Source organism: Ruditapes philippinarum, unplaced genomic scaffold (assembly GCF_026571515.1).
Source record: "Ruditapes philippinarum isolate M1 unplaced genomic scaffold, ASM2657151v2 ctg4410_1_1_1_1, whole genome shotgun sequence".
Classification (NCBI taxonomy): Eukaryota; Metazoa; Mollusca; class Bivalvia; order Venerida; family Veneridae; genus Ruditapes; species Ruditapes philippinarum.
In genome coordinates, this window is record NW_026865397.1 from 1 (window position 1) to 12,245 (window position 12,245).

At 34.7% G+C, this 12,245-nt stretch overlaps 1 protein-coding gene across 2 annotated transcripts in view; it reads left to right on the forward strand.

Annotated features, from left to right (window-relative positions):
• The first annotated feature begins 1,335 nt into the window (after positions 1-1,335).
• LOC132728843 (polypeptide N-acetylgalactosaminyltransferase 2-like) overlaps positions 1,336-12,245 on the forward strand; it is a 31,221-nt gene continuing 20,311 nt past the window's right edge. The window contains exons 1-5 of one of the 2 annotated variants that reach the window (XM_060714526.1): positions 1,336-1,658; positions 7,269-7,408; positions 8,804-8,902; positions 9,466-9,533; positions 11,627-11,692. In XM_060714526.1, the coding sequence (XP_060570509.1) occupies positions 1,524-1,658; positions 7,269-7,408; positions 8,804-8,902; positions 9,466-9,533; positions 11,627-11,692 (508 nt within the window). In that variant the 5' untranslated portion in view covers positions 1,336-1,523. Of the gene's footprint in view, positions 1,659-1,888; positions 2,077-7,268; positions 7,409-8,803; positions 8,903-9,465; positions 9,534-11,626; positions 11,693-12,245 lie in introns of those variants that run through there. The other variant, XM_060714527.1, reaches the window with a different exon arrangement.

Genomic DNA, 12,245 nt, shown 5'->3' on the forward strand with positions numbered 1-12,245 from the left:
CAGTACTTGCAGAAGAAAGAAGAAACAAGAAAATAGTTTTGCAAATATGTTAACGCTTCAAGGGGGAATCCTCTATGACGTCAGACCACACAAGGGGTACAGTCAAACTATTGACCATTCAACAGTTCGCGAACGTTGATGTTTTTAGAATTTCAGAAAACAGTAAAAAATACCAATTACATTTACATAAGGTATCGGGTAATAAAATACAATATTGTTTTATTTCATTAAGGTTACATTTGTATCAACAGACATTACAATAATAATTATTATAATATAGTAATATGCAATGTTAACTGTTTTGTATAATGCAATGAATAGGGAAAAAAATCTGAATAAAAATTTATAGAATCATGAGAACTTTTGCTTATATTATTTTATATCATGCTGATACCATGAGTACTCTACTTTTTAATATTCTTCCTCAGATGTGTTTTTAAACTTTTGGACCGTGGCCTCCACTAGGTGGTGGCTCTTGTTTTTTTTAAAGTTAAACTCAACATATGGCATGTGGAACATGCCACGGCCATTCCAAACTTTCAATGCTGAGAAGTTTGCAGTTACTTCTAGAGAAGAGATGTCTTACATAATCATGAAATTGAGGAAACTATCTGCTGGCAAACTATAAACCTGGTGCTGTTACCTAGGATACTGTAAATATGGTACCAACTGTTAGCTAGTATGCTGTAAAATTAGTGCAGTTTGGATGTTAGTTACTCTATTATAACCTGGTGCTCACAGTTGTTACGGTACCTTCTAGAATACTTTAAACCTGATACATGTGTTGTTACCATTTATAAGTACATGGTTATACATACATGTACGCAAAATGATAATTAAATAATGCCAAAACAATGATTAGAACAATACCCTTGCTGTTTCTGTAAAACTGACTTGTTTTCCATTAAATTTGGACCTATTAAACCATTAATAACATTTGCTTGGATTTCAATATCATTATTGAACAGTAAACATTTTATAGTGGTCTATCAAATGTTTTGAACTTGATACTGTTTGTATACTGTACCTGTTGTTATTGCTAGCCTACAGCATTCAAAATGTTAATAATTATAATGTCTCACTTTTGATGTGTTAAATATAAATAAAACAACGTACACAGGCTGTCCAGCGTCCCTGAAATTCCTGGAAAATCCATTTTTTTTTTCAGTTTGGCTAAAATTCCTAAAAAATTGAAAAATTCAAAGAGAATTCCTTATATAATAATTCCTATTATTATTTGAAGATAAAACATGGGAAAATTACTGGCTTCTCAGATATCACCAGATGTTGGTCCGGGGGATGACAACGACTGCATCAATTTTAGACTCATCCGAAATTGTGTTAGAGTTACCTCCCCTCTCCCGCCAATATGTCCACGTTGCAAATCCATAAACAAAAGATATTTGAGAAGCCTAGTAATTAGTTGCTAATTAAAGGGTGATACTACATATCTAAATGCTGGCTAGGGACAGGATTATACAGACTCACTTTATGCGATATAATGATCGTAAAGATCGTAAAAAATGAATCCAAGAAAAAGGAGAAAATTGTTGACCTGGTTAATTGGCATTTTTGTTTCACTTTTGACGTTTTATTTTGTGAAAAATGCATACACATTCGTTGTCATGAAAAAACTGGGAGCCAGATTGAAACCAGGGGTATGTATATTCATTAGAGCATGAACTGTTTGTTTTTTTTTTTATTGTTTTTTTAATCAGAATAAGAAATTTTGCATGTCGGTATAGATATACATGTATAATTACATGTTATTTCTAAGATAATAGACGTGTACAATGTACAGTGTACACATTTTTATTATTGAATTTTGAATATGAAATTTTCTATCTAGGTGACCAAATAACGATATTGTCAGATTGTGAATTAAGCATGAACTGTCAATTATTACGGTGTTAAAACCTTTAACTGCTTCTCTGACTTTGGCAAAACTACAAACTTGACATTGATGGAACATTGATTGGGGTGGTAGGGAGCTAGAAAACAAGGATGAGACATATTCAATGCTAGATGTGCCTGCACTGAACTACTCAGAGGAATTGAGTTTGAGAACTGAGGAGGGTAAGTGGTTCCAATGGGAAACAGTCCCAAGGAAAGGAAGAGATTTATAAAAGTTTGAAGTTCCTGTAAATAACCAATAGCACAGGGGATGGTCATGGCCAAGATGGCGTATTTGAATATTCTTCAATTAGGGTAGAAATTTGAGTGTGTACATTGTTAATTTAATTTTCATCTGTCAGACTGTCACTCATTAAATGGGCTGTAAAATCAGTTATATGCATGACTAATTGTTTGACATATCAGGTCAAAATGATGGTTGTTACTGTAGCAAAAGTAGTCAAAAAGTGTTGTGATTATGTGACAACTTTATTTGACAATGATGAAAATTCAGTTACATACAACACTGTGTTATAAAATTATGTTTATGAATGCATAATTCTTTCTGGAGACCCCTAATTGACATTTATTTATTAATAGGGAAATCATGTGAAATAAAAGATTTTTGTGTCGCCTCTACAGAGTAGTGGCAGCATATAGGGATCACTTCTCCGTCGTCTGTCTGTTCGTCTGTCCTTCCGCACAAACATTTTAGGTATATGAGCTAACTAACGGTACACTGGGACAATAGAGAACCAAGGACTTCATTCCATGAATAATAGTTAGCTCATAAGGAAACAGAAGAAAAGAACAATAGAAATAGCTCATAAACCTGAAAAATTGGTACTTCCGTCTGTCCGTCCGTCACAAAACTTATCCAGACTACTCCTCATAAACTACTGGTGCAATTTCATCCAAACTTAACAGGAATGATCAGTACCAAGTCTAGTTGTGCATATTGTCAGCATTTTCCGGTTCAATGATTTTTGTCAGAGTTATGGCCCTTTAATAATTTTTATTTTTAAAGTTTGTCCGGACTACTTCTCTTTTACCACTAATGCAATTTCAATGAAACTTTACTACAGGATTGATCTGTAGCTCAAGTCCTTGCGTACATTGCACGGGTTTTCCGGTTGAATGATTTTTGGCCGAGTTATGGCCCTTTGATAAAAAGGTGTTTTTTTCTGTGTGTTGCCAGATACACAAAAGCTTGTCTGGACTACTCCTCATAAACTACTGGTGCAATTTTATCCAAACTTTACAGGAATGATCAGTACCAAGTCTAGTTGTGCACTGTCCGTCTGTCACAAAACTTGTCCCAACATGAAATTGGCCATCATGAGCAGACCTGGGGTAATCATTAATTGTAATCATTAATTGTAATCATTGATTTTTTAATTGATTACACAATTACACTATAATCATCATGTAATTGATTACCTTGCCCAAAATTGATTAACTTAATTGTAATTAATCAATTACAGCTAAAATTCAGTCAGTAATTATGATTACAATTTGATCGACATTGATTACATTCAGATTTAACAGGAAACTATTTCAATTCAAAGGATGCCTTTATTTTACATGAATGATGATATAGTTTAAAATTTTGTTTTACATTTATACAGTAAAAGCCCTTAATAAGTTAATTAAGACCATCATCTGGGCTGGACCAAAGTGGTCTTAATTATTGGTGGTCTTAATTGCAAATATTCTTATCATTGCTTACATTCTTTATGACCATGGTCTTTTTTAGTCATTTAAATCACCTATCAAATAAAAATTAATTCTTCACAAAATGAATTTGCTGAAAATCTAATTTTTTCCTTCTCACCTTATTTCATACAATAACCCAATAATAACATTTTTTCACACCTTGTGAAATTAAGTGTCATGCAAAGCATTCAAGCAGATCATAACAACAAATATAAAATCTAGATAGGTGTTGACTTTAATATCTGCTCGCCCATATGGTCTCTTTCCGGTGGCGAGGGTAAACAAACGCAAACACACACACACTTTAATATCAGTGGTCTCAATAGTGGGGTCAAATTAAGAATAAAGCAAATAATATGAACTGAATCAGGTGGTCTTAAAAGTAGATACGCAGTTGTTCCTAATTCTGGATCATGTCAACATTGACATAAAGAACCTAGTAAAAAATAGTCTTATTAGTAGGGATTCTACTTTACATTTAATGTAATCAATTATCAATCAATTACTCTCTTAAAGTAATTGTAATTCAATTGATTACAGAAGCAAGTCTGAGTAATCAATAATAATCAATAACAATAAAATCTGAAAGTAATTGTAATTAAATCAATTACTGATCAATGTAATCATCCCCAGGTCTGATCATGAGGCGACACATGTGATCACTGATCGCTCTTGTATATGGAAAGCAGAACTGGGACTTGCATATCCAGTATTATTTGGCAGGTTATTTGGCTTTCAGCTGCTGTCGTTTCCATTGAATATGCCCAAAATCTACAATATTTAAGGATGCATATGCGTCAATATATAGTTTGATGCAATTTAGTAGATCAGACAAAAATCTTTCAAAAATATTAAATTATCAATTTCTTGAATCCTGTTTCATAGAAATACCATAGGAACTCTGGAACAGGACCGCATATTGCGGCGCATAAATCCAAATCCGTACCGGCTTTACATATTATTTGTCCGACCTTTGAATATCTTTTCATATCATGCGAGCGGGTGGTCTTTAAGTATCTAATCTCAATTAAATATAATCTGCTAATTTAAAAATCAGTCAAATTTACGGTATATTGAAAAAAGTAAAGGAGTGACATCCGCCATTTACCGAAATGTTCGGTGTAAGTTATCCCCCTTAATATGCTTGATTTTTGTTTTAATTTTTCTAGTAATGAATACAAGATGAGTGCCTAAAATATTTATCTATGGATCATGTTTTAATATTCCTTTTTTCAGTTAGGCAAAATCAGTTGGACCATATTACTAAAGTGTCTGTTTTCTCCATTTTAACAAATCAATACACGAATACGCCCGTTATATTGCCGCCTATACATGTCAACACGTGTAAACAATAAACCGTTAACGTTATATCCGGACGATACCTGATAGTTGACAAAAATAACGGGAACAAAATTCTGAAAAACTAGTAATCAATTGTAGCCAAAGGGGAAAAACTCATGCCGAAAACGTTGCGGCAAATGGCGGATGTCACTCCTTGTCTTTTTAGCTCACCTGTCACAAAGTGACAGGGTGAGCTTTTGTGATCGCTTTTCGTCCGGCGTCCGTCCGTCCGTCCGTAAACTTTTACTTTAAATGACATCTCCTCATAAACCACTAAGCCAATTTCATCCAAACTTCACAGGAATGTTCCTTTGGTGGTCACCTTTTAAAATTTTTCAAAGAATTTAATTCCATGCGGAACTCTGGTTGCCATGGCAGCCGAAAGAAAAAACTTTAAATATCTTCTTTTAAAAAACCATAAGAGCTAGAGCTTAGATATTTGGCATGAAACATCTTCTAGTGAGTGTCTACCAAGTTTGTTCAAATAAAAGCCCTGTGGTCAAAATTGGCCCCGCCCCGGAGGGTCATTGATTTTCCCTATATGCATATAGTAAAAACTTAAAAAATCTTCTTTTAAAGAACCCAAAGAACTAGAGCTAAGATATTTAGCATGAAACATGTTCTAATGGGTGTCTACCAAGTTTGTTCAAATAAAAGCCCTGGGGTCAAAATTGGCCCCGCCCTGGGGGGTCATTGATTTTCCCTATATGCATATAGTAAAAACTTAAAAAATCTTCTTTTAAAGAACTCAAAGAGCTATGGCTAAGATATTGAGCATCAAACATGTTCTAATAGGTGTCTACCAAGTTTGTTCAAATAAAAGCCCTGGGGTCAAAATTGGCCCGGCCCCAGGGGGTCATTGATTTTCCCTATATGTATATAGTAAAAACTTAAAAAATCTTCTTTAAGAGAACCAAAAGAGTTAGAGCTAAGATATTTAGCATGAAACATGTTCTAATAAGTGTCTACCAAGTTTGTTCAAATAAAAGCCCTGGGGTCAAAATTGGCCCCGCCCTGGGGGGTCATTGATTTTCCCTATATGCATATAGTAAAAACTTAAAAAATCTTCTTTTAAAGAACTCAAAGAGCTATGGCTAAGATATTTAGCATCAAACATGTTCTAATAGGTGTCTACCAAGTTTGTTCAAATAAAAGCCCTGGGGTCAAAATTGGCACCGCCCCGGGGGTCATTGATTTTCCTTATATGTGTACAGCAAAAACTTAAAAAATCTTCTTTGAAAAAACCCAAATAGCTAGAGTTAAGATATTAAGCATGAAACATCTTTTAGTGAGTGTCTACAAAGTTTTTTCAAATAAAAGACCTGGGGTCAAAATTGGCCCCGCCCCGGGGGTCATTGATTTTCTTTATATGTGTATAGCAAAAACTTAAAATCTTCTTTGAAAAAACCCAAATAGCTAGAGTTTAGATATTAAGCATGAAACATCTTCTAGTAAGTAGTAAGTGTCTACAAAGTTTGTTCAAATAAAAGCCCTGGGGTCAAAACTGGCCCGGCCCCAGTGGTGTCATTGTTTTTAACTATATGTGTATAGTAAAAACTTTAAAAAAATCTTCTTTTAAAAAGCCCAATGAGGTAGAGCTTAGATGTTTAGCATGAAACATCTTCTTATGGGTGTCTACCAAGTTTGTGCAAATAAAAGCCCTTGGGTTAAATTGGCCCTGCAACGTTGGGGGGTGGGGGTTGGGGGGGGCCTATATACAGGTGAGCAACCTCAGGGCCATCATGGCCCTCTTGTTTTATAATACCGTAAAATTTGACCAGTTTTAAAAGAGACAGATTGGGTTCAATTGATAATATATTTTTTGAGTCCATACACTCGGATAATACTAAAATATATTTAGATGTAGCAGAAACGTTTTTTAAAACCGTTACAAGATCGAAAATATACGCCGCAATCTGCGGTCCCGTTCTCGAGTTCCTATGAGAAATACTAAAATTTCTAATTTTGACAGAGTTTATGGGAAAATACTGTAACATGCCTTATAATTGTTTAAAGCGAGTAGAAAAATATAAACCGTCTGCAGCAGTTAGCTGACAGATCAGTACAGAAGCGTAGCATGTGAGGAAAGCAATCCCCCATCTCCCACCCCATCCCCTATCATTCTATAAAAATAACACACTGTAATAAACTTTTGTAAAAAAAAAGGTTACTGTTGAAATTATCTACCGTACATTGATCCATCCCCTATAGTCAAAAAGGTATGAACGTGTTTAAAATTGGTTGTGTGAATAAAGGAGAAGCTGTAAGTGTTACACATTTATAAACGTATCTTGATATTACTCCTAATTTTGCTCCAGGAATATCTGGTAGATTTCGGTGACTTTGAAATGGCAAAGTTTTTGACTGTGAATGAACCCGGTATAAATCCCTTGCAAGGAAGACAGGATCGAAATATCACCACACTACACCGGCAGCATCCAGATACCAGACCAGCCATGTAAATATTGTTAACAATTATTAATATGAGCCGCTCACGACAAAACCAACGTATTGCGTTTGCGACCAACATATATCCAAACCAGCCAGCGCAGTCTGACCAGGATCCATGCTGTTCGCTTACCAACTCTATTTCAAGTAGAGAAACTGATAGCAAACAGCATGGATCCTGATCAGACTGTGCGGATGCGCAGGCTGGTCTGGATCCATGCTGGTCGCAAACGAACTATGTTGGTTTTGTCGTGACGCGGCTCATATATCTTTTAAAGCTGCATGCCTCCAGATGAGCCAAATTATTTCAAGAAAATCAAACTTGAGAAACATGTACGAAGATTTTAAGAAAAGTAAAAAAGAATCCTGATTCAAGTAATAATTTTTATATTCTGTGTGATTAATGACTGATTTTGCAGTATTTTATCACCATATTGCTACTGAGTGACTAACACAGTAAGGACTGTTTTTGTATATTTTGAGCTCTTAATGGTATTTTTCATGGATTGTAAGTGCCATTTGTAATGTGCAAACTACTTTTCTTTATTTACTTCTTTTAAAACACATTCAAAATTTTCATGAAAATTAGCATGAATCTGGAGACTTGCTGCTTTAACAAAACTATCAAAAGTATATGAATATATTTTAACTTGAAAGGTTTGTAGAGGCTAGCCTATAAGTAGATATATAAGTAATTAATTAAACCTAACCTACAAGTGTTTGATTAACTATAACTCTGCTGAAAAGGAAAGTGATTAGCTTCTGCCAACAGTATAGAGCCAAACTGGCTTGCAGATTAATGCAGTCTGACCAGGCTCTTTACTTTTGACCAGTTAACATTTTGGTGATAGAAGTAATCTTGATATACTAAAAAAAATCTAATGAACAGTTCCCATATTGGAAGCTGGACAAGTTCATTTAAAAAATTTAGCAGAGTGAGAGAGTTAATTTTTGAGAACAGATAGATGTCTAGATGTCACTATTTACTCATTTGAGCCGCGTCAAGGCAAAACCAACATTATGGGTTTGCGACCAGCATGGATCCTGACCAGCCTGTACATCTGCGCAGTCTGATCAGGATCTATGCTGTTCGCTTACAAACCCTATTACAAGTAGAGAAACTGATAGCGAACAGCATGGATCCTGATCAGACAGCGCGGATGCGCAGGCTGGTCTGGATCAATGCTGGTCACAAACCCACTATGTTGGTTTTGTCATGACGCGGCTCATTTTATTCTAATGATTATTCCACCAGTGTAGAGTCTTGCATAGTTTTTATCCCCTCAGTATAAATGTAATATATATATTACAAGATTCTTGTACCCTGGGTGGGCACTTAATATATATTTGATTGTATATGTTTTTCATTGAACCATATTTTAATAATGTTTAATTTTTGCTTCAGATGTTTGTCAAAGAAGGAAAGTATTATATCTCTACAAACCAGTATTATTGTCTATTATAACAATCAAATGAGGTTAAATCTACTGAAAATTATATACAGGTAAAAACAAATTAAATAATTTTCTATGATATCTTCATAGTATGTTTTGTATATTGTTAATTACATGAGTTTTTGGTAAACTTAATACAGTCAAATATTTCGTTTCATTTGTCATTTCAGTAAAGTAGAACATTAAATTTAAAACAAGTCATTGATATATATAATGAGTAAAGTGGTGTCAGTGGCCAAGTGGTAAAGGGTGTTGACTTCAAACCTCTTGCTCCCTTATCAATGTAGGTTTGAACCACGCCAGTGACTTTGGATTATTTCATATGAAGAAGTTATTCAGCTAGCTTGAAAAATGTTGATGGTATACAGGTGCCCTCTTGTGCATGAAATAATGCAAGGAGAGGCACCTAAGGTCTACCTTCACAAATAAAGCTAGTGGTTTGTCATTGGACCTCTACTGTTTTTGTGCTACGTAAATCCAACTGGAAAATAAAAAAAGGGGAAACTAGCATATCTTTTTACACATACAATGTACATGTAGTTTTGAATATGTAGCTCTCAATGTTGTCACATTGTTTGCTTTGTAATTTAAATGCATGATTTGTTTGTTTCAGTATTTTGTTAAGAACCCCACCAGAGTTGATCCTTGAAATCCTACTGCTGGATGATAATAGTGAAGATGGTATGTGGAAATTTGTCAGTGGTACTGTAGTATCGTATGACAGGTACAGTAGTTGGAACATCGGTTTTACCGGCATACCAGTGTTATTGCACAACTACTGAATTAACAATTTTGAAAGAAAATAACTATTAAAAAGCACCAAGTCTTATTTATTTTGTAGAAATGGTGACTTTGTATGAGCAATTACGGCAACCAGATATCTGAAAGTAAAATACATAGTTTTAGGATTTTGTTAGTTTGTATGCTAGCATACAAAATGCAGCTCTACTAACTCGTTACAGTCAAATTTTGCCTATCAGACCTATCACGTCCATTTCCATACTTTGACCACCATTATGGTTGGTCTTACTTTAGGCTATCACGTCCATTTCCATACTTTGACCACCATTATGGTTGGTCTTACTTTAGGCTATCAAGTGTATTTCCATACTTTGACCACCATTATGGTTGGTCTTACTTTAGGCTATCACGTCCATTTCCATACTTTGACCACCATTATGGTTGGTCTTACTTTAGGCTATCAAGTGTATTTCCATACTTTGACCACCATTATGCTTGGTCTTACTTTAGGCTATCACGTCCATTTCCATACTTTGACCACCATTATGGTTGGTCTTACTTTAGGCTATCAAGTGTATTTCCATACTTTGACCACCATTATGGTTGGTCTTACTTTAGGCGGTCAAGTGTATTTCCATACTTTGACCACCATTATGGTTGGTCTTACTTTTGGCTATCAAGTCCATTTCCATACTTTGACCACAATTATGGTTGGTCTTACTTTTGGCTATCAAGTCCATTTCCCTATTCTGACCACCATTATGGTAGGTCTTACTATAGGCTAACAAGTCCATTGTCATACTTTGACCATCATTATGGTTGGTCTTACTTTAGGCTATCAAGTCCATTGTCATAATTTGACGATCATTATGGTTTATCTTACCTTAGGCTATCAAGTATATTTCCATACGTTGACCACCATTATGGTTGGTCTTACTTTTGGCTATCAAGTCCATTGTCATACTTTGACCACCATTATGGTTGGTCTTACTTTAGGCTATCAAGTGTATTTCCATACTTTGACCACCATTATGGTTGATCTTACTTTAGGCTATCAAGTCCATTGTCATTACTTTAGGCTATCAAGTGTATTTCCATACTTTGACCACCATTATGGTTGGTTTTACTTTAGGCTATCAAGTCCATTTCCATACTTTGACCACCGTTATGGTTTGTCTTACTTTAGGCTATCAAGTGTATTTCCATTCTTTGACCACCATTATGGTTGGTCTTACTTTAGGCTATCAAATCCATTGTCATACTTTGACCACCATTATGGTCTTACTTTAGGCTATCAAGTGTATTTCCATACTTTGACCACCATTATGGTTGGTCTTACTTTAGGCTATCAAGTCCATTTCCATACTTTGACCACCATTATGGTTGGTCTTACTTTAGGCTATCAAGTCCATTTCCATACTTTGACCACCATTATGGTTGGTCTTACTTTAGGCTATCAAGTGTATTTCCATACTTTGACCACCATTATGGTTGGTCTTACTTTAGGCTATCAAGTGTATTTCCATACTTTGACCACCATTATGGTTGGTCTTACTTTAGGCTATCAAGTGTATTTCCATTCTTTGACCACCGTTATGGTTGGTCTTGCTTTAAGCTATCAAGTCCATTGTCATACTTTGACCAACATTATGGCTATCAAGTCCATTGCCGTACTTTGACCACCATTATGGTTGGTCTTAGCCTATAGGCTATCAAGTCCGTTTTTGTACCTGGATCACTAGTATGGTTGGTCTGACTAAAGGGAGTTTTGTACCTAGTAAAACAGACAATGAACTGATTTTAGACTCCCTGAAAAAAACATTGGTCTAATAAAAAACCTAGCGGTGCAGATACTAATACAAATTTTATACTGTTCTTATTATTTTCAAATATACAGGTAAAATATATGTTATTTTTGCTTTATTTTTAGCTCGATTTCTAAAGGCTTGGGTTATATATGCAAACAGCCATTTATATAGGGCCATATAATCTGTCAAAAATCTTTATAGTATAATCTAGTTTTCTTGTTTTAGCAAGTGCTTCTGAAATGTTGTCAAGAATTCCAAAAGTGAAGATTATTCGTAATCAGAAACAAGAGGGTATGTATAGTTTAGCTTTATGTATTAAAACATTAAACTTAATTTAACATTAGATCTATATAATTGTAGGAATTTAACGTAATTGGTTTGTTTTGCCCAAACAGGGTCTATATTGTTTTGTAAAGTATGTCTGTTGTCTTTACATAGACAACTTAGCCTTAACCAATTTATTCTAAAATGTGGAGCATTCCTTGTTAGACACAGAATACATGTAGTTCAATACCTTTGTAGGAAAACTTTAATGTATTGAAATATGACCTTGACTCCTTATTGCTTATAGGCTTTAAGTCAAGTTCATAAGTTAAAATTTTAGATGTGAGGAAACTATACAGTCAGTGCTTCTACTTGTGTGCCTGCTTGTGCTTGAAATAGTGCTGGAAGGGGCATCTGATGTTTACTTTCACCAGTGAAGCTATAACCCTTACAGTTTTAGGATAACTTAAATGCAAAAGAAAAAACATAGATTCAAGCACATTATGTTGATGCCTTGTTATAAAGACACATATTTTATACAATGATCCAGGGCTTCCATTAAGTTTCAAAATTTGGAAGT